This window comes from Halyomorpha halys, unplaced genomic scaffold (genome assembly GCF_000696795.3).
Source record: "Halyomorpha halys isolate HHAL.00 unplaced genomic scaffold, Hhal_1.1 Scaffold1462.1, whole genome shotgun sequence".
Taxonomy (NCBI): Eukaryota; Metazoa; Arthropoda; class Insecta; order Hemiptera; family Pentatomidae; genus Halyomorpha; species Halyomorpha halys.
In genome coordinates this window covers 380,802-405,983 of record NW_027107297.1, presented here as the reverse complement: position 1 = coordinate 405,983, position 25,182 = coordinate 380,802, and the positions used below count along the sequence as shown (strand labels likewise).

At 29.5% G+C, this 25,182-nt stretch overlaps 1 protein-coding gene across 2 annotated transcripts; it reads right to left on the bottom strand.

Annotated features, from left to right (window-relative positions):
* Positions 1 to 2,564: 2,564 nt before the first annotated feature.
* hd (humpty dumpty) lies at positions 2,565 to 23,996 on the bottom strand. 2 transcript variants are annotated; one of them, XM_014434928.3, is made up of 10 exons: positions 23,660 to 23,996; positions 22,624 to 22,783; positions 22,396 to 22,541; positions 17,610 to 17,844; positions 15,811 to 15,961; positions 13,383 to 13,576; positions 11,302 to 11,496; positions 10,028 to 10,202; positions 9,171 to 9,317; positions 2,565 to 6,665 (listed from the first exon to the last, which is right to left on the bottom strand). In XM_014434928.3, the coding sequence occupies exons 1-10, from the start codon at positions 23,872 to 23,874 to the stop codon at positions 6,661 to 6,663; spliced, it is 1,623 nt and encodes a 540-aa protein (XP_014290414.1). In that variant the 5' UTR covers positions 23,875 to 23,996; the 3' UTR covers positions 2,565 to 6,660. The 2 variants fall into 2 exon arrangements, with proteins under 2 accessions (XP_014290414.1, XP_014290413.1); XM_014434927.3 differs by having other exon boundaries at positions 2,565 to 9,317.
* Positions 23,997 to 25,182: the final 1,186 nt, after the last annotated feature.

Sequence of the window (25,182 nt, the reverse complement as noted above, 5' to 3'; positions counted from 1 at the left end):
TCTCAGAGATCTGAGAGAGAGGGAGAGATTAGGATAGTCTTTCAATGTTACTACAACGCAGGAGGGAACCAGTCTTTTTTTTTTATTTCCGATCTCTCTAAAACAGAAAAAACATTAAATTAATAGGTTGCATTACATATGGTTACATAATTCAGATTGAATATTACCTTTTTCTACCAATGGTACTTGAAGGTATACGGTGAAATACTTATCTTGTTTTGATGTGTCAGTTTCATACTACTAGAAAATATCCGGAGGTGAGGGGCCTCCTCATTTTGATTAAGTAGAGAAGAGACAAATAAAACAGTTAATATTTAAAGACAAAAGATGTTAAATAATAAAAAAACAGTCAGAAGTCGAAAAAATAGTAGGGGGGTCCAGTCTTCAGTCATTGTTAAGGAAGAGGTTACAAATCCGTCTTTTGACATAGCGAGTGAGAAGTACGAGGAGAACTAATCCTCAGTACTTACGGGTATTAGGAAAAGGAAAGTGGAAGGATGCTCAAATAACAACTCCAAAAAATACTTTTTAACTACAAATGAGATGTTCAATAAATAGCTGTTTTTTCTTAGATCAAGATTGACGATCTCTGAATGTGACTGCCACCTACAATATCCTCCATATTAAAATCTATAACTAGTTATGATTGGAATATGGTCCGGGTGCGGTAAAAAAAAACTCAAATAGTAGAATTATACTATTTTATTGAGCCAACGTTTCGCCCCACGTTGCAGGGCTTCGTCAGTGCTGATTTGACGGCAGTCACCCACTTTGATTTTGACTGCCATCAAATCAGCACTGACGAAGCCCTGCAACGTGGGGCGAAACGTTGGCTCAATAAAATAGTATAATTCTACTATTTGAGTTTTTTTTTTACCGCACCCGGACCATATTCCATTCATCTATACACACGGTCAATCAATAATCTTCCAGTATATAAGTAGTTATATATGAGAGTGAGAACATTTCTGTTTTAAAGCTTTATTAATCAAATATTACATTTATCCACATTTACAATATTACATAATTATATGTAGTAATAAGTTAATAAACAATATAGTTTAATCGTGTTTAATAACTTTGACACAAAGAGCTTCGAGCTTCTTCCTGGAGACTAGTGTGCTGGCGACCACTGATAAGGCAGTTGTCTATGGTTTGCCGGTAGAGCGCACCACTGTACTTATTTGAGCTGTTAAGGTGGATCCACATGTTGGCCGCTCGCCACGGATCGGAGGCTCGTTCAAATGCTCGGTAAACAAAGAGCGGGCCATCCACATGTCAGTGTTATTCAGAGAGGCAAACATGGCGGACGTACTAGTGATTTCAGCCATTGCACTTGGATTGTATTATTTTTATTACAAAAAAAGAAAATGAAAGGAAATTAAATATAAATAAATAAGATTAAATATAAAACTTATTATAAAAAGTACCAACAAACACCTTTAACCTCCTAACAGCTCTCAGTTGTAACTAGACAAAGAACAATGGTGTAGATGCTACACGAGCGCTCTCACGAACCCCTTTGATCTGTGTCCAAAAACCGACTCTCGACGGCTCGGCAACGAGCCTAAGCCAACCAAGCCGAGCCACCTATCCACATGCTCGCGTATGTCTGAGTTCGCCATGGCTCGGCCAACATGTAGAGGCCCCTTTACACCTTATCAGATATTTATTGTATGTTTTCAATTCAGTTTAAAAATCCTTGTTTACATTATTCTTTATTAAGCTCGATTGAACAAAGTGTATTGTTCACCAGTATCTTCACAATAAGAGATGCTGAGTACAGATATTGCATTTAGACAAAAACATTCTTAACAATTATATTGAAAATACTTGTATAAAAATTGACAAAAGTATCAATTTAAATTAAAACAAAATACTTAACCCCTTGTATGTAATCTGCCCCTTTGATGACTTATTGTTTGCATTAACACAATAAATGTGCTAATAAGGGATATAATATTAAAAAAACTCATAACAAACACTCTCTCTGGTTAAGTAAGGTAAAAGTACTCAAGAGCCCCTAAAAATGCCTCCTGACCTACCCATATATACAACTTCATATTAAAGTCCTGTTATCCAAGTTTAATTTCTCTAGTGATCTCCCTCTCGCTCTTGTGCCCCATGATTAGTAAACGACACTTGAAACACTGTAATTTTGTTTACCATTTTTCTTTATAATTTTTGGATATCTTCCAACATTTATAACTGCACTCAGTTGCAATTTTTTTCTTAGAAAATCAAATGTATTTGCAAAAAAATATTGTGACGTATTTGGAGAAAAACAATTATAGCTCTGCAAGATTTTGAGCAGGAGAAAACAGAGTAATCGGATATCTTTAAGCTAAACATATTATTAATTACTTGATTTTTAATAACTATTGCTAAAATTACTTGACTTTTAATTATAAGTTATTCATAACTTGGAATATCATTTTCAGGAAATAAATACAAAATATAAGGTTGTAGTAAAACAAAACACTATTTGTTTTAATATCATAATGATATAATTTAATAATCAAACCTACAATTTTAATGTTATGAATTATTTAAAATTCCATCTCAGAAACAAGACAAAAGAGTGTGGATCATATTATATTATATACAAATATAATTATTCCCAAAAAAACATTACTGGTATTAATTTGAACATTTAATACAAATTAATTTAAAAACTAACCTAATATGCATATTTAAAACTGCTGCTTAAAAGAAACAATAAATAAAAAAATACAAATAATCAAGAAATTAAAATATTAAGCACAACAACTTAATGAATGTGTTTCCAACATAATTACATAGTGGATAATAATAAAGTGATTTAAATTTCTAAAAAGTAGCTAAAAATAAATTTTAAAAATTCAATATTCTATTTTTTTTTTTTTTATTATCTTAAAGAATAAAAAAAAATATCATGAAGATGTTGTCCAATCATTTTTTAAAATTTCATTTTGAAACCAACCTATGTTCTGTCTTACTCCTTAGTTTCTTTTTAACAACTTTACTTCCATTAAAATAATAAGATTTTCAATTGACAGTGAGGTAAAACAATAAACTATGAATTTAATATTATATTATTGTATAATATAGCCAAGATGGTCATTTGATAATCATTTTCAATAACAAAAATCTTTAAAGCTCACACCTTTTTATACATCTTTTATGGTCATTATTACAAATAGAATTCTATTATAAACACAATTTGACACATTTCATCGAATGGATTTATTTACAAGTACAAGAATAATCATTTTTTAAAAAATAAACAAAAAACCTTCAAGAGTAAAACATTACTTCATTTAAACAATGGTAAATTAAAAAAAAATATGAAAACAAATTTTCTTATAAAAACCACCATATTTCATGTCAGTCATATACAACGAAAGCCTTGGTATGTTTTAGAAAGAAACAAAACCCAGAATTTGATGGAATTCATGAACTGTAGTTGGAGAACATTGGTTTTCAGGTCAGAAGTAATAACAAAAAGGTATAGAGCTCCAATCATATTTCTGGTAGAAGTCGGTACAGTTTTACATTTTTGTAAAACAAACAATGATAATGGTGTAATAAACAAGTCTTTTTACATATACAGCTAAAAGTTGGCAGAGTATAAAAAAGTTCAAAATCTGGATAAAAGCCACAGAAATAAAATTTTTGAGGCAAGCTCTCAGTAAAACTAGATTCAACCAAATGAGAAATATAAGAAGGGAAAAAAAAGGGCAGGAACTGCTCATAGAAAATATACATAGAAAAGAATTGGTGTGTTTCAGCCATGTGTAAAGAAAATATGCTGTTGAATAGACTCTCAAAAAGTATTTGAGCAGCTAAGAAAGAGGGAAAATGGCCATGCAGGTGACCGAGGAATAAGTGGATGGACCTCATATTGGATCTGGTAAGAAACAGATGAATTGTTCTCAGTGGTCAAGAAGTTGGCGACGGATAGAAAAGTATTTAAGAAATGGATCCAGGTTGCCCCGACATCTAAAGTATGTGGTTTGGTTAAAGAAGACACATATCAAAGGCATAGTAGACTAATAAAGAAAGGGTCTGAAGGAACAAAATACAATGCATAATGAGCTATTATAGTGTGATTATGGAGTAAAAATTGGAAATAAACATTTTTAAATCTAAAGAGCAGTAGTTGGTTTTTATTTTAGACCAGCCCAAGCTTCTAACCTAGCTACCAGTCTAGGAATAAACTGTTTCCAGGACAGAGTCAGCTCTAGAATAAAACTAATACTGAACTATTTTACTCTAAAGCTAAAAATTAAGCTGCAATAATTTTGTTTAGAGGCCAAGTCAACTGTTCCTTTGGAGCCAATTAAGCAGTGTCCTATTTATCAACATATATTTACAATGTATATCAATAATGAGATTCAAGGACAATGAGGAATCAATCAAGATCCAAGGATTATATCTGATCAGCATCAGCAGATCATTAAAGAACTAGATGTCCTCTGAGTTAAACTTTTAGTTTGCTCACTTAATTTTCACTTTTGAGTATGATGAAATAATAGCTATATAGACCATAAAAAAAAAAATGGCTTCTTGTTTCTAACATAAGAAGTTCTTAAAGAAAGATTGGGCCAAAAAAGTAATAAAAAGAAGGAAGAAGCCAGTAAATATTTGATAAAGCAATAGAATTCTCATAGTGAATTAAGAAAAAAGTGATAATACACATGTTTTACTGGAATAAAAAAAAAAAGAATTTAAAATTGGTTTTATATTTAGTTTAAAAACTATAATAAATTTTGCCTAAATATGAATGAAAAATCCTCTTAGTTTATTTATTTTAACAGTAACAAATGTTTTTAAGATTAAATCTTGTGTATAGTATTAACTTATATATTTTAAATGTAACAAGCAATGAGGAAAAAATTGTTGTAGTGAAAAATATCAGAGAAAAAGAAAACAAATGTTTAATTAAATTGTAACAAATACTTTCACGAGTTGTACAAATGAAAACAGATTTTAATATTGTGTCCGGGATGAAGAGGGAAATGTTTGAAAAAGGCAAATGAAAAGAGTCGAAATGTTACAGAGAGGGCAAGCACACCAGTGATTGACAGACCTTTGTTTAAATAAGAGATTTGCTGGTTGGTAAAGGAGGAGAGAGATGCACAGTGGTAAATATTCTCCCGTCGACCTCCCACTCTTCTGTCTCCTCTCTACTCACTCAGTCAACTTGACTTCCAGTTCAGTGCTCAACTTTAAATGATAAAACATATTTTTACAACTTTACTCTCTCTCCCTTTACCCAATAGCAAATTCATTGTAGACAGATTCTACTAACTTAGAATTTCAAACTTGGGGCAGATTGAAGGCTAAACCTTCCCATAGCTTCTCTCAACAATCAAGTTGCCAGTGCCCCAAATAAAAATGGGAAATGTGCACTACTAACATCAGTCTTCATATGACCCTCGTTTTATGTGTTTCAGCTTAAGGAGGTAAATTGTGTTTTTGTGGATTATAAAATTATTTCAATAAGTTCTTTTTTATTTTCCTAGTTTGTGATATCTTATAATAAACATTTCTTATGTGTTTTGACTGAAAGAATTAAAACTTAATTACAAATAGGTATGTCAATAACTGGATCCCAAAAAAAAAACTATTTTTCTAGTTATTGACTACACTGTCAATAATTAGAAATAGGTTTTAATTTTGCTTTGAAATGTTCTTTCAATCAGTTTTTGAATATGAACACAATACTAATCCATTTTAATAAATGAATGTGGGTTCAGTATTTGACAAGGGGTATAAATAACTGGAGAATGTTAGGAAGAATAAACACCTGCTTAACAATTTATGGTACTAGGTTATGTCTACACTTTCTAGGGAGGAATAATCATAGTTATGGGCATTCATTTATTATTAAGTTTTCAGTTATAGAAACAATGGGACCATCTCAACCAAAAATATTAGAAATAAACTAAATATGAGCAAAAATCAAAGGAGACTTTACTCTGTGGAGAGTATGCTTGCTGCAGTGGTTGATGTAAAAAATGAACTTTACATAAATTCTAAATTAAAGAAGTACAATGTTTGTCGTACAAAGTTTGTGATGATCTTAAATAAAGTATTAAGAGACTAATAAAAGACCAACACCAAAATACTTCGTTCAAAGAAAATAGACCAGGATGGAAACAGATTTAAAGTTTTATAAGGAAGAACACCGATATTTCCCATAGGATCACTGAAAACTTGATGCTGAGCCAAACTATTATTCGGAGAGAGCAATTAGTTGCTTGGTACAATGAGAAGGAGGAATAATTGTGGGGAAACAGTTTATTTCAAATATTGAGTGAAAAAAAAAAAAGGAAAGAGCTTTATTTAGAGCACAGAAAAAAACATGAAAAAGAAGTAGCTTTAAAAATGTAATGTTTATTAAATAAAATTGGATTTTTTGGTCTATGTCAATAATTGGTACATTTCCCCTGTCAATAACTTTTTCATCAATGAAAAACAGTGCAAATAGAATCCTATGGTTTATTGTTATTAATTCAAAACTATGATTTATTTACTGAATATATCAAAAATGGAGTTAATTATAGGACATTTATTTATCTAATAATCGATGAATAAAAAAAAATTGGTCAAAATTATATATTTTACCACAAAAAACCTCAAGGTCTGCCACTAAAGTGTCAATAACTGGTGCATTCACCCTATGTGGAAAAAAAAATTATATATAAATAAAACTGTTAAATTATTATTTTTTTATTATTATATAGTTTAATATTAAAAAACTGTGGGTTTAAAACGGTCAAAATAGTTTATTCTTGAATTACTTTCATTGCTATTTAAGATTTTGCTAATCTTAACAGAATAAAACACTTAACAGGAGTTCATGATGTCAGCTACAAGTAATTAGCAATGAAGATAAGAACTAGATCGTTAAATTGGCTTATTGGTCCTTTTTTACCAATTCCTGATAGTAACATAGAGGTTGGTATCAATTATTAACCAGAGTGAGAGTGTCAAGATTAATTTCGTGGGACCGCCATGAAATAAATATTAACTCACCCAGGTGGGAATCAAACCCACACTGCTTCGAACCATGCAATAAAAGACTCTCGCCCTAACATGCTCAGATTTCACAGCCTCTGAGAGAAGGTATTAATCCTGAAGAGTTGTACCAAGTTATTAGCAATAACACAGTGGGCAAAACTTAAAATCTTGTCAGAATATAAATTAATCTAAGAAAAAAAATTCTTATCTATTCAATAAAGTTAATAAAATCAAGAATTCTATTCTTTTCAGATGGGTATAATGGATTTAAGTTATTAGAAAACATTTCAAAATTTCTCATAAGGTTGTTACAAGCATATGAATACAATTTATGTTTAAAAAAAAATAAGCCAACTTCTAAAAGAAAAATGTTAAGTTTGATGTGTCATGATATTTAATTATCTATAGTTTTTAGTAATTCAAAATTGAAAAAAAAAACATCAAAAACTTTTTAATGTATCCCTACAAGTAAACTATTTAATACAGCATGAAATATTTATTGATATTTAGTGAAGTATAATATTCCAAATGGGTTATTATTGCACTGGTTAGTAAATAGAGAAATAAAAACGTTATACAATTAAATGATATAAATATACAATTTTCAAAACATTTAAGAATATTTGATGTATTTTTCAACTTCAATATGACATTATTATAAGATTTAATTAATACAAATTTTGAGATCCAGTATATTGGAGGGTTAAATTTTTTTAAAACTATTTTTGTACCTTTAAATATTTGGTCAGATCGGAGGTAAAAGTGAGAGAAAGAAACATTTTTGTGAAAAAGTCACTTGATCACTTTTACCTCCAGCCTGGCATTTTATACAGTAGAAGGTATTGCGTAGTTATACAAATAAATTGAATCAGATTTGCCCATGTTGGATATTATTAGTACTATGATTCCCAATAACAATCATCATCACAATAAATGTATATAATACAGATTGGTGGATTCTTCTAATGTAGAGGGGTTATTTTTATGAATACTGTGTTTTTACCCAATAATGGAATTTCTGATTAATATCCAACCCAATAAAAATAAATCAATTCAGAGTTTACTTTATGTTTTATTCTATATATAGGAATATGTTATCAGTACAAAACCAGAGTGGCCTATCTACCTATTCTGCTATCTAGGGTTTTGTTACATTTTAGAAGTATCTCTTCGAAATACAAAAAAAATACTTAATTTAAGGTATAATATAACTTATTAAAAATGCAAAATGATCAATTGACATTTATCAAAATAGAAATTAGATGATACTGTAATTCTTTAATCATAATTTAAACCCAATTCTCTCCGAAATTTTCAGACATGCCACTTTTGTATTGAAGTATGGAGCTAATTCAACATTAATAGTATAATTTAAGATTTAAAGTTTTCAATAAAACAATCTGAATACTTCAACGATGAATATCATCACATTAGACAGTAAGATAACTGTTTTTGTCTTTTTTTTTTAAGAACTAATACATGCTAACTGATGAGAACCAATACTTAACACCCCTACAGATTCCAGACCTGAACTGAAGGAATGTCTTACATACATTCTTGTAACTAAAGTTTATGGGCTACATGAACATATACATAAACATGAATCGAATGGTGGAAACATAAACAAAATTATAACATGTTAACCTTAATATTCTAATAAGATAGTTGGCTACAAACCAATAATAATGAAAATGATAAATCACATCAGTTGATATCATAAATTTATAACTTAAATAAACATGAAGATTTGAAGCTTATACTGTTAAACTCAGACATCTATAAATTTAATTTAGAGAATGACAGGAATGATCAACTCAAATTATTTACATGTTCTCTAATATCTTAACCTAAAAGTAAAACTTCATTACCTAGGAAAGAATGAAATATTCATAGAACACAAGGTATAATTTATAACCATAGTTAAAAATTTTAAAAGAAAAGAAAACTGTCAGAAATTATAATAGTCTTTAAATGTAAGTGTCAAAAAGTTAACATATACACAAATAGTTAACAACTATTGCAAATTGTATCTTTGTCTAGATATCACATAGTTACAAACACCATATATACAAACTGAGCATGAATAAAAATAATTGTGCACAAAGCACTTAATTTGGTATCGTTTTACTAAAAATTGAATCACAGAATCATAAATGAATTACCATTCCACCTAATGCTATCAAAAGCCTGGAGGTTTTCTGAGCAAAATGCTGCAAGCAATTTGGTATCTAAACCAGAGTCTTTGAGACTTTCCATACTAAATGCATTTGTTTGCTTTGAAGGTGAATTTTTAATTGCTTCATTGGGACCTAAAAAAAAACAATATACTGTAGTGATATTTTATGTCTGTTGTCGAATAAAATTAAAAAGTGCTAACTGTTACCATAAACAGAACAGAGATATTGGAAATTGAACAATTAAAAGCAAATATTATAAAAAATATAAGAAAAAGTTTATTAATATTTATAGTATGGAGAAAAAATTGTTATTTAGATTGTAAAAGGAAATATTTCTTTATAAGATGGTCAGGGTTGCGGTCAAAAAAGTATAAAAAAGTAAAGTAAAAAAAAAATCTTTTTTTGACCGCAACCCTGACCATCTTCTTATATTTAAATCTTTACGGTCAACTATATATACATATAGAAAATATTTCTTATAAGTAAAAAGTTATAATTTATTTCATAAATCTAAATTACGAATTATTAACAATTTATAAATAATTCTTTTGAAATGTAGGATGTTTTAAATAGCATATTTATGCATTATGTTGATAAATAACATTTATTAAATTAATTATTTGTATTTAAAATGAACATTTTTATTAGTTTTTGGGTAATTAATTTAAATATTTGAATGATTTTTGTTAAGGAATTGGAATGTCTAGATAAAACAAAGACCGACTGTCAGACAGCGATATATAACAGCAATAAGAGCTTCCAATATGTATTATTTTATGTTTACAAAGTGAAAATGGTCTACACCACTAACTACATTCATAGTAATAATTTTAAAATGTTACCTTTGCAAAGAGTGTATGCTTTGGTGAAATCAACATTTGCAAATGTTACTGAGAAAGTATCAAGATTTTCTTGAAGTATATTGCACAAATTTTGGACTGTATTTGGAAGTATTGGCCCACGTACTTCGATGGTATAAAATCTTTCATTGTCTTGTTTTACAGTACTTTCTCTGACCTAAGCATTTTAATCAGTAGGTTTATAATTGAAATAGAAATAAATAAAATTAAAAACTAGTAACTTAGTTACTATGTGATGAATAACAAATATATATAGATAAATAATAAACATAAATTAAATTTTGACTAGGATGATTCTTACGCTTATACATATAAAGATGTAAATACAAATTAAAACATAAATCTTATTTTTATAAAACAAGATATACATCAAAGTAATGAGACTGATTTCTTAATTTCTTATTCCTATTCTATTTAAATTACAAAACATTGCAGTCAATAAACAAAATTACTTTCAAAATGTTTTCGACAAAATGGTGTCAATCAAGGTAAATTTCCATCAGATCTAGGAAAAGAAAATCAAAATGATTCAATTCCAAAAGATAGGAAATGAAGTTGTATTAAAAAACTTTTGTATTCACTGAAAACTCATAAATAGATATGAGCAGAAATTCAGATGGACCAACTAGTTCCTATACATCTAAAGAGGATACAGCCATATCAGGAATGCTACTTCCTAACTTGCACATCTCCTTACCATAAGAAAAATGCACAGGTTTTTCAGTCAAACTGACCATAAAAAGGTGCTTTAGAAAGATTGTACGATGAAATTTGTAGTTTATAAACCACTTAATTTAATAAACCCATATAAAAGTGTGAGTGTCATTTAAAAAAAAAGGGTTACTTCGATCAACACTGTTCTGTCAGAATGGAGAATGGATGTACCATCTTAAATAAAAAGAATGGAGATAGCATTTAATTAAATCATTATCTTGATAAATAGGCAAAGGATCAATTAAATGCAAGACAATAATTGGACATTCATGGATTGAACACTTGCTTTAGGTAGCAATCCAAGATCAGAATGGATCTACTGTTAGTGGGAAGCCCAAATATTATATTAGTCCTTCGCTTAGGACAGTCTAATATGCCAGACACTCTTTCTACAATCAGCCATGCTGTAGAAATCTTGGAATGCTGAAATTAGGTGTTGATCAGGGACACAATGTAATTAAAATTTACAAGTTGAAAAAAATATATAGATCTATAAATTATTGGTTATTTAATTATTGTTATGTACGTTATAGATTTATTACCTTCAGAGGCAAAAGGGATCCTCCTGTAAAAGCAACAGGAGAGATGAGTGTAGGAGGTATGCCTGCTAGAGGTCCAGTAGTTGCTATAGCAGATTTACAATTAATTAAAAAATTAAAAAGGGCATGCACCTCGCTACCATCCACAAGAACAAGTGAATCATCATTTTTGTCTTCAATTTTCAATGAGGAAGCTTCCTAAAAAAAAATCCTTAAAATAAAAATGATAGTTTTTATAAATAACCTTAACACATATACATACATGTAGAGCTAGTATAGTTTCAAATGATATAAACAGCATTAATGAAAATGAAAAATGAGGTTCTGACTTATGTTTAAGAAATTACTACTTAAAAATGTGCCCAGAAAGTTATGAATAAGTGAAATGACCCCAGAAAGTTATCACATAAAAAGAATACAATTATGTAGTATCACAATGTCGTAGTAATCTGTTCCATAAAATTAATTATAGTTCCAAAAATATAAAAATTATATTTATAAACTTAAGTTCTAGCTAGATTGAATATTTAACAAAGGAAGTTGAAGTATCAATAGCAGTTGAGAGAATAATAGCACTAGCGGTGACTTGATCAAGAACAATAGTAGGATAATAATAATAGAGAGGAACTTATCAAGATACTACTGACCCAAAAGATATGGAATAGAAAGAAAATTCATAAGGTATGGGAATATAATTTAGCTGTGCTGATCCATAAAAAAAAAAAAAAAAATGTCTGAGTAAGTGTAATAAGTAGAGATCCATTAGCCGAGCTCCAGTAACTTATAAGGTACATACCAGAATCTTGGTGCAGATACTAAGAAGATGGATTGAACAAAATATAGAGAACAAACATATGGCAAATATTTGAAAATATTGAATGTATTTGAAAATTATATGGTTCTTTAAATCACATTCAGAGTTACTTTAATTGCACATTTGCCTCTAAAAACCTTTCAATTGACACACGAACATCAGGAGATAGTTGATGAAATTGTTCTAATTATAAATCATCACAAGTTTGTAGTGACATTAGACACAATGTGGGTGGACCCTCACTCAGCCCAGTTATGATCTGCAGACCACCGGTTGGGAACCATTGGTCTATCTGGACCTAAAAGCAGCTTTTGATTCTTTCCAATAAAAAGATCCCCAATGGAGTACTTATAGGGAAGAACAAAAAGGAAGACAACTCATTTGCAGACCACTAATTGCATTTAGGGAATATATTAAAAATCTGGGCAGAGAGAAGACATTGAGCCACTCAGACAATGTGTATGGTTATGAATAAATATGAAAGTGGGCCTAGGTGGCTTCTATGCTAAAAGGCACTAAAGGCTTTTAAAAGAAGATTTATATAAATAACAAATACTATAAATAATTCTACTAAAGGCTTCCAATAACTTTTTCAATTGAATAATTGTTAAATTTTACAAAATAGACTAAACTCATTGGTCATAATTTGCAGAAAGGAGACTGTCACTTTACCAAATCATAAACATAATGCTTTAATAATTACTTTTTTTGTGGTTTTAGATTAAAATTATGAAATATTTCCAAATCACTCAAGACTAAATAAATTTTAAAAAGAACTAAAATCACAATACTATAAATGTATCATTGCAAAGCTTCCTTTATGATCAAGAAAGTTGTACAACATTGGCAAATGAATAACTCAACTTCATCAACCATACACTTAATTCATTCTAAAGATTGTGTTAACTAATTTTAAACAAATAAAAGAAAATATCTGATAATCTGAGCTTGTCTATTTTGTCGAATTTTCAAATATTTAATTGTCAACATCATAGAAAATGTTACTTTTACTTTTAAATTTCATTCCTTTTAATCAAGCAACTATTTCAATATGAACTAACTAAAAACATGAAGTAATAAAATATTTATCCTCTCTAGATGGATATATTTGAGCACTCTTAATGCCATTAATATTTATTATATGGGTAATATCTTATTATACAACAATTTTAAATATTAATGATAGTTAACCAATAAAATAACTGAGTATAATGTTGTCACAATTACTTGTGACTTTAACAAGATTTTCAGATATTTCATAATGAAATACCTCTGCAGTTTTAATTTTTCCTATTTCTGATTCTTCAATACCAAGACTTGCTAGCCAATCTTTTTCTTCTTTTTCATCTTCCTCTTGTTCAATTTCCTCAGTTTCTTCTTCCACCTCTTCTTCTTCATTTTCAGAGGTACCATTACTTCTTCTCTTCTTACTGCTGTCCCTTAGAGGCATTGAGAAATTGATTCCTATTTTAAACATTTCAATAAAACAAATATTTTATTATCATGAACACTGACATACAATCATCATAAAAATTGTTCATAGGGGACTCAGCTGATCAACTGGTGCTGGTTTGAATATATTTAAGGGACTTTTTATTGAATGCATACCTAGTAAATGTATACTTCATTGCATTCATCAGAAAAAAAGAAAACTCATATTTCTTTTGATACAAAACATTTGCATTTGGTCAATGTATACAGATTAATTAAGGTTTCAATTTAATTTTGCTCTTAATTTATTTCCTATATATCTATTTACTTAGCTGTTCAATTTCTTATAAACTTTAATTAAAACTTCTTACCTAATCATTTAATAATTTCAATGGGAAATGGTTAATGATTAGTTAGGAAGATGCAAGCAGGACTTGTTAGGTACCTACGTAATTGTATAAAATTATTAACAATATTTTTATATCTGAATGGCTTTTATATTTTTTTGAATAAGTTACAACTATATTTTCTAGGCAGCTTAAGGGGATGAAACTCTCATATAGAAATCTTCAATGATAACAAATTGAAATTTTTCTACTTGCCAAAGAGAGTGTTTTGTTAGAACTTTTTCCAAAATCAACTTGAAACATTTATTAATCGTACTTTCTTTGACCAAACTCAAATGATTTGGCAGTGGTGGAAAGATTAGCTTTATTTGGTTAGATGAGTAGTTTTTTCTTCTTCTGATGATAAAAATAAAGTATACATTGAAGGCAATTATAAGTCACACAAATACATTTAAATATTCATAAATACATTGATTCATATCTCAAATAAAAATGGATCTATATTTGTTTGTTTGTTTATTGGTATGACAGACAGTAGAGATCCAAGGCCTCGCGGGATGTATTTCTTAAGTACATACGTTTCTTGACATGGTTTTCATAGGGTGGTCCGTCACTCCCACGCCTATTTTTCTGCCCACGCCACCCATTGGCTGATGGACCTCACAAATGCCCAGAGGAGGTTGTGAGTGAGTATAGTATAGTTGTAAGCTTGAAAAAAATCTGGAATAGGGCCGGGGACTTGAACTCGCAATTTATGGGTTTATTATTGGTGGTATAAGTAATAATTTATTACTTATTACCACACTGCTACCGTCACCCCTCTCCCAAATGGATCTATATAGTATTTTTGACATTTGATTAATTTAACGTCCTTCCAATAACATAAAAAATGAAAGTTGATCAGTTAAGTTAGAGTTAGTTAGTTAATTAGTTACCCTTTAGAGTTAGTTAGTTAATTAGTTACCCTTAGAGCTATGAAATATTTTCAAGCAACATAATGGAGTTATTATTCAGCTTCATTACACCGAAAAACAAACAATATCAAATTAAATTTTTGGTTGAAGGCCAGTGTAACTTTAAGAGACTTTAACAGGTACTAACATTAACAACTTTTACTGACTAAGAAACCAAAGATGGACTCACAAGTCAAACTGGCTTTGCTAACAATATATGATTTTTATGATATATATTTTTCTTATTGTTAATTAATTGCATTTTTTTTTATCATTATTATTATTATTTCCTTCATAAGTGGGGTTACAGTTAATGATAGGCATTCATTTATCAATTATTTTTAATTTCAAAAGATTGAATAAAAAAAAAAAATGGAAATTGTTTATATTTGCTCAAAGTAATATTTAGAGAACTAAAAAGAATAAGTGGTAACTTTTTCAATGGCCAACCTTCCAATATATTTTCCATCATGTCATTGACAATAGTCTTTGGCAGCCAATTGCACATTTTTTCAAGGTTCAAACTTCAAAAACAATATAAATGGGAAGGAAATGTTCTGTTAAGAACTAAAAGAAAAACATTAATAATTTAATTTATGGCAGTACAAAATGGTATGAGGATTAATAAACAAGTTATTAATATTTCAAATTAATTAACTTCTTGAATAGCTTTTTTTATACTAGGAATATTTCAATGCCAAGAGTAAATTTATTGCTTATTATTTATCTTTAAGAACTCCAACCAGGATAGAGAGGGTTGATTTATTCAACAAGTTACCCAGCTACTAAAGAGCAGGAGTAGAATATAATTTACTACAGTATCATTATCATAGAATAAAAGCCAAATTGTATAGCACATTAACAATAAAATAACTTTTTCAATTTTATTATTTTTCAAATTATATAACCTTGAATACAAAGCATACTCAATTAAAATATTACAAATTACAATGTTTTCGGTTGTTACCTTCTTCTCTTAAAAGTTTTCGTAAGCCTCCAGAAGTGGGACAGACATAAGCTGTTGTTTCTCCAATCCCATTTATTCCAGCAGCTCTAAACAAGCATGTGAAAGTATTTGCTACCACATAAAAATAAGGGCAATGCCTGGTACGCACTAGCTATAAAAAAAAAAGATATGTTATGAGATCTCATTCAAGAAAATAAAAATTTCAAAAGCCACTATTTATTTTTATAATAGAAGCTCTTATGTCAATATCTAATATTTTTTTATGTCAACCTTTGAAAACTGAAACAACTAAAGTAAGATGATCAAAAAGAATATCTTTAGAAAATAATCAAAAAGGTTCTAATAGTATAACTGGAATTATAAAATCATATAGATACTTTTAACCACTTTAGATATTTAATTTAAGTAGTAAACCAGTATGTAATAATTTATGCCATTTTGAAGTTATAACAGTGAATTTCCCAAACGCAACAGTTTTCCTTTTTTTTCTCGGGTTCCATAAATAAAAAATTCATTTGATTTTCAAGATTTCTAGACACCCTGTAATGACAAACAATGAAACTAATTTTCATAAACACTGCTTCAGAAACCATTTAAGATGATAAGAAAAAAATCGTCATTGTAACTTATAAAAAACGCAGCACAATGATTTATTAATAACATTATAAAAAGTATTTATAACATTTATTAATCCTAAAAATAGTTACTTCTTTGTTTTTTTTTTATCTTGTTTATTATAGATATAAGACATTATTTTTCCTGGATCTTCCTAAATGGTAATGGTATAGGTATAAAAACATCTAAGTAGCTATTACTAGAAACAAAATGGCAGAGGTAATATTAAGTTCCAAGGATCATCCTGTGGTGACCACCGACTATGGTATAAGATATTTTTTAAATTTAAATAGGACTCTGTATCATGAAATGTAAAATCCCTAATTTTGAAGAGGGTTTAAAAGCAGTTTATTTTTTTGGTGAATAACAAAAGTTCAATATTAAAGATAATAAACAAAAGAGTACCATGGTAAAATTAGTAAATTGGAAAACTATCCTTTTTTAGAACAAATAGATCACTCAAGACAAATAGAAGACTCAAAACATGCAGAAAGAACAAACACATACAAATCTGAAAAAGAAAAGAAAAATAAAGAAGCAAGCATATAAATCATAGTGAAGAATTATTAAGAGAACACTTGTGCATACAAGTCACAGAAATGGAGGAGAACTTCAAGAAGATAAAGAACAGGCTATTTTTAAGGGTCTTTAAAATATGATAAATGACTATACAGCACTGATTTGATATCATTCTTAAGCCTCAACTTTAAGATGGACAGAACTCTAGTCCTGAGTGAACAAAAAAGAAAACGGCAAGATCATTCCAAAATATTTTTAAGAACTTTTCAACTGTGACAAGTTTTTTTGTGTCAAGTACCACAAAAAAAAAATAGGTAATCAAAACACTGATCCACCATGGAATGTGGATATAAGAGAAATAATTAACTCTGTAAAGGACTAGAAAGGGTTCAAGGAAGATATTAATAGTAGAACTGTAGAAGATGACTGACAATGCTTGGTGCACCCAGCAGATGAAGGAACAACCTAAGAGACTGGTTCTTGGGAAAGAAAAATGACAAGAGAATGAAATGAACTGAAGACAGAAAAACATAACACTCTGAAATTAAGAGAAAAGAGGAAGGAAATAAAGTGATATTTACATGGTTCTAAGTACTGGCTTTCCACAAGAAAAATTAATTTTGTTTTAATAAATGTCACAGTTTAAAAATGAACAAAGTAAATACCTGAAAAAGAGACCGAAAACTATTTGACCAGTCCTTATACAAAGCTTCCTTGACAGCAGGTGAAATTAGAAATGGTTGTTTATCAGCTTTCCTCAAAGAATGTCTTGGATACAAATCCAGCCAAGGCAACTGAGGATGCTGCCAAAAAAGGCAACTCTGGTGAAACCGAGAGTTAGGACTGCTGTCAAGGCCTGCACCACTCCTTTCATTATTGAACTCCAAGCAACGGACAAACCTGATAAAATAGTAGCATAAAAATAAAAAAAATAAAAAATCTACTTTATTTTAAAGTAGAAATAAGAAACAATAATACTAGGATAATAACAAAAGAAAGGTCTTTAATTTTTATAGAAATACAAAATTCCTTAACAAAGTATTGAACCTCATTTTTAGTTTTTTGAAATTACTGTCAAGGGTTATGAAACCTGTGTGTTCCACTACAAATCTGAGAAAACAATCACAGGACTAGTGGCCTTACTTGTTGCTTAAAAAGTAAAAATCAGTGTCAAGTCACTACCTGTATTCAAATAATTACTACCAGTAAAGTCATTTTATGTCTCCTACCACAATATTTATAGGTGCTGTGAAATATTGAAAAAACTCAAGACAGGAAATTTATAACCACAGAAGAGGAATATTGAACAAGGGTTTTAGAATTATTAACAATGCTCACTCATACATTGTCGTTAAACCATCATGCTGAAACTGTTTCAATGTGACATAATCCACACAATCTCCCTTTAGTCCAGATTCAGCATCAGGTGTATACCATCAGTTTCCTAAATTGAAAGGCCATTAGGCTGGAAGGTATCCAGCTCCCACAAAATGATAGATAAGGATTATTGCTTTCTCAAGGCCGTGATAGGAAACTGGTATGACATGGTGGAACAAAAATTGTCACACCTTTAACCATGCATCGACCCTAGTGGTAATTATTTAGAAAATAGACAAATATTTAAACTTTAAAATGATGTAAATATTACAGAAAATATATGGAATTTTTTATTTATAAAAAAAATACAAGACCTTACTTCTGGGATTACCCTCCTACTTAAAAATACTTCGAGAAGAGATTTGAAATAATAAAAAAGTCATTCATATTTACGATGAAGTGAAATTACAACTCAACTCATTGATTTTATCTAAATAAATTATATTGTAATAAATGGAATATGATCTAGGTGCAGTCAAAAAACTCAAATAGTGACAACTATTTTAATGAGCCGTTTCGCCACATGTTACAGGGCTTCGTCGGCCTGTTTTGACAGAAGTCAAAGTCAGAGTGTAGAAGACTGTGAGAACCCGCACACCCATGATTCTTTTGCCCAAAAAATCTATGATGTAGAACCAAATGTCAGCATATATCATAACATATTTTCTCTTAATAATAACACAAATGATCCTTTTTACTCTCAATAAAGTTTATTTTAATTCTCCAACATTTCGGCCCTTAGGCTATTAACAAAGAGACAACCTAAAAATTGTTTTCATGTTATTACCATATTACTCCCTCACACATAACATTAATATTTTTGAGCATACCAAAATTACTGATTAGTCACAATTCATTAAAAAAATGTCTATATACTTACAGACTAATTGCTCATGTAATATAATTTTCAAAACAAAAACAATATCATACTAATAATAACGAAGATAATATCATACCAGTTTCCTATTATTTTTTTAAATGGCTATTTACATACAAAAACATACAATCTCAATACAACTATTTAAAAAAAAATTGTTTTCTTTGCAGTTGTGTTATTATTAATATAAACCACTCTTAAACAATTGATTAGTAAATATATTAAATTAGAAAACTAAAGTTTACAATGTTTTATTTTTTTTATTCAAACCCTCAATAATTATTTTACAGATTAAACCCAAAGGAAACAATTTCTAAAATACTATTATTTTTTTTTTAATTAAGGACAAAGGAAGTGAAAATAAAAATAATTGCTATTTTCTTAGTAAATCCTTTTTTTTATTACATACTAACCACAGTATTGGTGGATCATAGTCTGTATTATTTAATGCTTTCAAGAAACTAGTAATGTATTTGGATCAAAAAGTCATTATGGATGTCTAGAAATGTAGTTTCACTGATTCTCTTTAAACAGTGAAATAATAATGTTTAGTACACCAAAAGTGAAATAGCAAATTTAATGATGTATAGTAAAAGAAAATTGGTAACATAAGGAATGTTGGTTATATGGTTCCATAAAAAATGTCAAAAAGATTATTTCACTCCATCTATTAGTTCTTAGTGAAAACATATAAATGTTTAAAAATAAAAAAGAACAGCATGAGAAAAATATGACAATTCTTAGGATTGACATATTTATTCTTTTTTGACGAGCAAAATCATAGTTAATATGGTCCACACAATAAACATAACTTACTTTGAGTTTCATAAAGCCTACAGTATTATGAAGTTGTTTAATATGTTGGTACTTTTACAGCATACAGGATGGGACAAAAATAACAAAAAAAAATTTAAGAGCAGTAAAAACAAAAACTGGTATTATTTCTAAAATGTACATTGAAAATAGTTTTATTTCAGTGAGTTATAAAAATTTAATTTTCCAAATATTGGGCTACATTGAAAAACCGTTACCAAAAATGTTATCAGTATAGAAGATAATGGATCCAAAAAGATCAAATCATTGCTCATACATCTTGATATCCCCTAGACGTTTTGAGAAAAATTTTTCAACTTCAAGAGGTAAATGTAGAGGTCGTCAGCACAGTAACCAGATTTATTTCCATGTGCTTTTTTAATACTGGGAATATTGCAAGTACAAGAATAGAAAATCCAACCTTATTTTCGGAATAATTTAAAGGAAAGAATCAAAAATAAAAACAGAATATCATTCCTCTGGAAATTAATAAAACGGTGATGGAAAATTCATAAGACAGAATTCAGCATTGAGTAGTCAATAATGGCCGACATTTGGAAGACATAATTTTTAAAATTTGTTGATATGAAATTATTTCCACAGTACTTATTTAAAAGTAAAAAATTTTTTGTTTTTTACATCCTTTCAATATGTGTCAGTTATTTCTGCACCATCCTATATTAAGTGCTCATTTCATTCTAATAAATGACCTTCCTCAACCAACAAGTTAAAAAAAAAAATCTGTTTCATTGTTTAATAACATTTTTACATAATCTATATCCCTTTTAATAATTACTTCTTTATACTCATAACAAAAATTTTAACTTCACTATTAAATTTTATTTAATGAAACCAAGTCACTAGACCACTTATTACCAGCTACTAAAACTAAGTAATACCAATAACAAAAACAAAAGTAACCACGTTTCCCTTCACTTCAAATGAAGTAGCTCAGATAAACTTGAAGGCCTTCCATTATATTGGGTCATTACATATGAAATGTCCACTTTTATTATTTCAAAAATTCAAAGTGGGATTAGTGGACTTATATTGTTTACAGACTATAATGAGCCATTATTAATTCTCTCCTTTTTTTTTTTTTTATCTTTACTATCATTCCAACTGATTGCACATTGTTTAGTATGCTATTAAATATGACCATGAAAATTCCATTTTCAAGTAATTTTTTTTTATGAGTTTAAACTCAAGACACTCGGCAGCCCAAGTTGCAAGAAACATTACCACAGCATTCAGGAAGGGTGTCGTAACAAATGGACCATTCGCCAATGGTTTGAAAACTTTTTAGCAGGAGAAATAGACTTGGATAACCAACCCAGAGGAAGACCTCCACCAGCAATTGATGACGATGAACTTGCTGTGGAAGAAATCCCTTACCAAACAGTTAAAAGACTTACAGCACAACTGAATACAAGTGTATTGACAGTTTCTCGACACTTAAAAACCATCGGTAAAGTAAAAAAAGTAGATCTATAGGTACCTCATAAACATAGTAAATGGGAGCAAGGTCAAGCATTATGAGACATGCATTCCACTGCTTAATAGGCAAAGAAATAAGTCTTTTCTCAAAAGGATACTCACATGTAATGAAAAGTTGATTGTATATGACAACAGGCTTTGGTCAGGTCAGTAGTTATATACCAATGAAAGACCAGGACCATGCTAAAACCACATTTGTACCCAAAAACGTATTGAAAAAATAAAACTCATTTCTCCTTTTTACCCAGGGATAAAACTATTGTATCCACATCGTACAGCAGTGATATTGACATAATGCATCAGAAAGTTGTCAAAAACACAACCTGCATTGGTTAATAGGAAGGGACCTGTACTGTTACACACAAGTCCTCATACTTCACAATAGAGTGAAGAAGCTAAGTGAGCTATATTTCAAAGTATTTCACACTCACCTAATCTACCAACAAATTTCCATCAATTCAGAAATTTGGTAAAATCCTTAAAGGTAAAATTTTTGCAAATGATTCTCAGGTCAAAAACCCATTTTCAGCGTTGACTGTACATTTTCCCCAACATGATAACACATTGAGGAAAATGTATAGAAAATGAGGGCAAATATTTTGAATACATATATTTTGATTTTAGAAAATTATTTTACTAAATAATCTTCTCTGTAAAAACTGATATTTCATATGAAACAACCCAATATTATCATACTGCACACTACTTTCTCATCTTATTCTGCAATAGAATAAAGTCCTCAAACATTACAAACTTCTATAATATATTGAGTATCACACAAAATGACCATAAAACATAAATAGTGAAAATTCCATGAAACTAAGGTAGAGGAGAAACAAAATTATCTAAAGAACAAAGATCAAATAAAATAAAATAAAAATATGTACCCTGTAATACCAGATGCTTCCTCACAGGTCTTTAGCATCTGGGTCCAAGGAAAAGGTTTTAGTGAAATAAACCTCATTTTTGTTCTCAAAGTCCAATCTATAGGTAATGCTTTAAATGAACTTCCATTAATTTCATTTTCTTTGTTCTACTAAAAAACAACAATAATTAACTAAAAAAATATTAACTGATATTTTACAAATTGAATGAAACACTGAAGAGCATCTTGCCTCAATAGCATTTCTTGAACAATTCCAAGAATGCGAATTTATAGTTGATTCCAAGTCTTTGGATTCACTGAATCCCAGAATTTCTAACAATGATGACTCAGAAGGTACTTCGGGTTCAGGTTTGACTCTTTTTAAAACTGGTTCTTTTACTTCTTTGCATCTAAAATCACAGTGGACAATATTTATGTCATGTTTAGGTTTACTTTATTAGTTGCCACATGCCTCACTAAGCAGGTACATGAAACTGATTTCAATAAAACATTACTTCAAAAATAAATTACATCACATCACATAAAAGGGTTTTAAAAAAAGTTAAATATATTAAATATGATTGATAACAAAAGAAATTCAAAAAGTTAGTAAAGGGATGGGGGTCAGAGAAGAAAAAACACTAATATGGGCTTTGATGACCTCAGGGTTTTACGCCCTAAAGCCCCAGACAACAACAACTAATAAGTAAAACATTTTTTATATATGCTAAAGTTTCATCTTTCATCAGGGTGACAGGTACAAAGATTCTACAAGAGCACTAAAACGCACTTGATGTAGAATCTCTGCACCTGTTACCCTTATGATAGCCAACAACACATGCCAAAATGCAGGCACACATTAAAAATAATTTTTTCTTATCAGCTAATACCTATAACAATGATATAGAAATATCGAAGTACACTCAATGGTGCATAAAATATACTTCATAACAATTATTTGTAGATTAAAGGTAAAGGCAGGTATATGAATTAAATCAACATTTTACTGTTAATACTTCACTATTTAAAGTATATGTTCATAACACCAAAGCTATACTTTACTATAGCTGTAACTGATGATAACTTGACTGGCCACAATGTTATGAACTCGTGATGAAATTTTAACAGCCCATTAATTTAGTTCAAATACTTAGGTTCGACATTCTTCCCTTATATATTCTGGAAATTAAAATCTATACATCTTTTTTTAATTCATTAAACCTTGATACATAGACCTGTGATAACTTAATAATTTGATCCCAGGATGTTAGGTATAAATAGCTTACTTGGAAAACGGATTTTTCCGTTTAACGGAATTGGTTGAAGACACAGTTGTAGCAATATCATGAGAAGGACTTCTATTAATTCTAGCTAAAAGGGCATTCTGTTTTATGCGAATTTTTCTCTCCCTCATAACATCTTGTGGTTTTTTCCATTGCGGTGGAGTCCTAGGAGGGACAACTGGACTTCGTGGAAAACGTCGAGGTGACAGTTCATTCATTGCTGCAGAAACTCAATATTTAATTTTAAACTTAATTTGACATATCAGCAATTTTTAATGAACAACATAAACATTTCAGATTTGGAGGGAAATAAATTGAACATCACTTTCCTCACGTTCAAAGAGCATATATTTTTAATTAGATAAAACATTCAGAAAGTTATGATTTATTAATTGTTTAAATTCTCATGTTAGTTCTATACATGTGGGCCCTATGTCATTCTCCTACCAAAAGTCACCCCGAAATATTGTAATCTGCGGGATGAGTGAGTTATGAATGTAAATGGGCGTACTAGTTTCTAGTCAAATTTTAAATATTAATATGTTGGAACTTCTCATTTTCAGTCAAATCTTCCAGTGTAGGCATCATTCGTGCGACTTTATCAAGTTATAATGTGAGTTTATTGAGGCCTATGTTACATTTTGATCAGTAGTAATTATTGAATATTGTATGTATATGTTAGTATTAATGCACATAGTAGTGTTATAAGTAATCTCTGAGTCATAACGGCTAGGATAGCAGTGAGCCTTGACAAACGGAGAAAATTCAATCCAAAAGAAATTATTGAAGAATAAAAAATTGTGTTTTTGGTAATGCATTCTTGAGCTTAAAGACAAGTTTCTGTATCCCGACCTTATCGAATGCTAGGCGATAACCAGAAACACTTAAATTTCATATAATTCTCTATTTCTATCAATATATAGTTAGTTACTATGTATAATTATTGAGCTTTTGAATGTGATTTACGAAAACAAAATAGATGATCAAGAATTATTTTCTTTTTCGTCAATAAATACAATAATCCTAAATAAGATAATTTAAAAAAAGTACCACTGATTCGGAGTAAATTTAATAGATTATGGACGATAAAGTGCTGCTTACGTCTTTGTCAGATATATTAATCACGATATATACAATTTTTTCAGTACAAGTATTGAGTTCTAGATTTTCGAAAGCATCAGTAGAGACTTTAGATTTTTGTCGTTGCAGTAATCTCCTGGCAGTTCTTTTAAAAAAAGGCTTTATGTAATTAGGTGTGAGAAAAGTCGGGTCTATTAAACGGACAATTATTTAATTATGCGATCTTATCGTGTGAATCATTCGTGTCCCATCAGGATGACTCAGATTGCATTGTAGTGTGTGAAGTTAATACGGTTGAATGGAGGCACATACTCTCTAGGAGGTATTGGTGACCAAATTTATTTTTCGTGTTTGTTAATTATATCATAACAGTAATTTGACGATTAAATATGCTATCTTTGAGTTTTCGGTTTTTAATCTTATTTTGATGATAGAATCATGAGAAA

Coding starts and splice junctions, on each gene's coding strand:
- hd (XM_014434927.3), bottom strand. CDS start 23,874: ATGAATGAACTGTCACCTCGACGTTTTCCACGAAGTCCAGTTGTCCCT. Junction 11,497..13,382: donor GAAAAATTAAAACTGCAGAG/GTATTTCATTAT, acceptor ATTTTTTTTTAG/GAAGCTTCCTCATTGAAAAT. Junction 9,318..10,027: donor AGCATACACTCTTTGCAAAG/GTAACATTTTAA, acceptor GTTTTTTTTTAG/GTCCCAATGAAGCAATTAAA.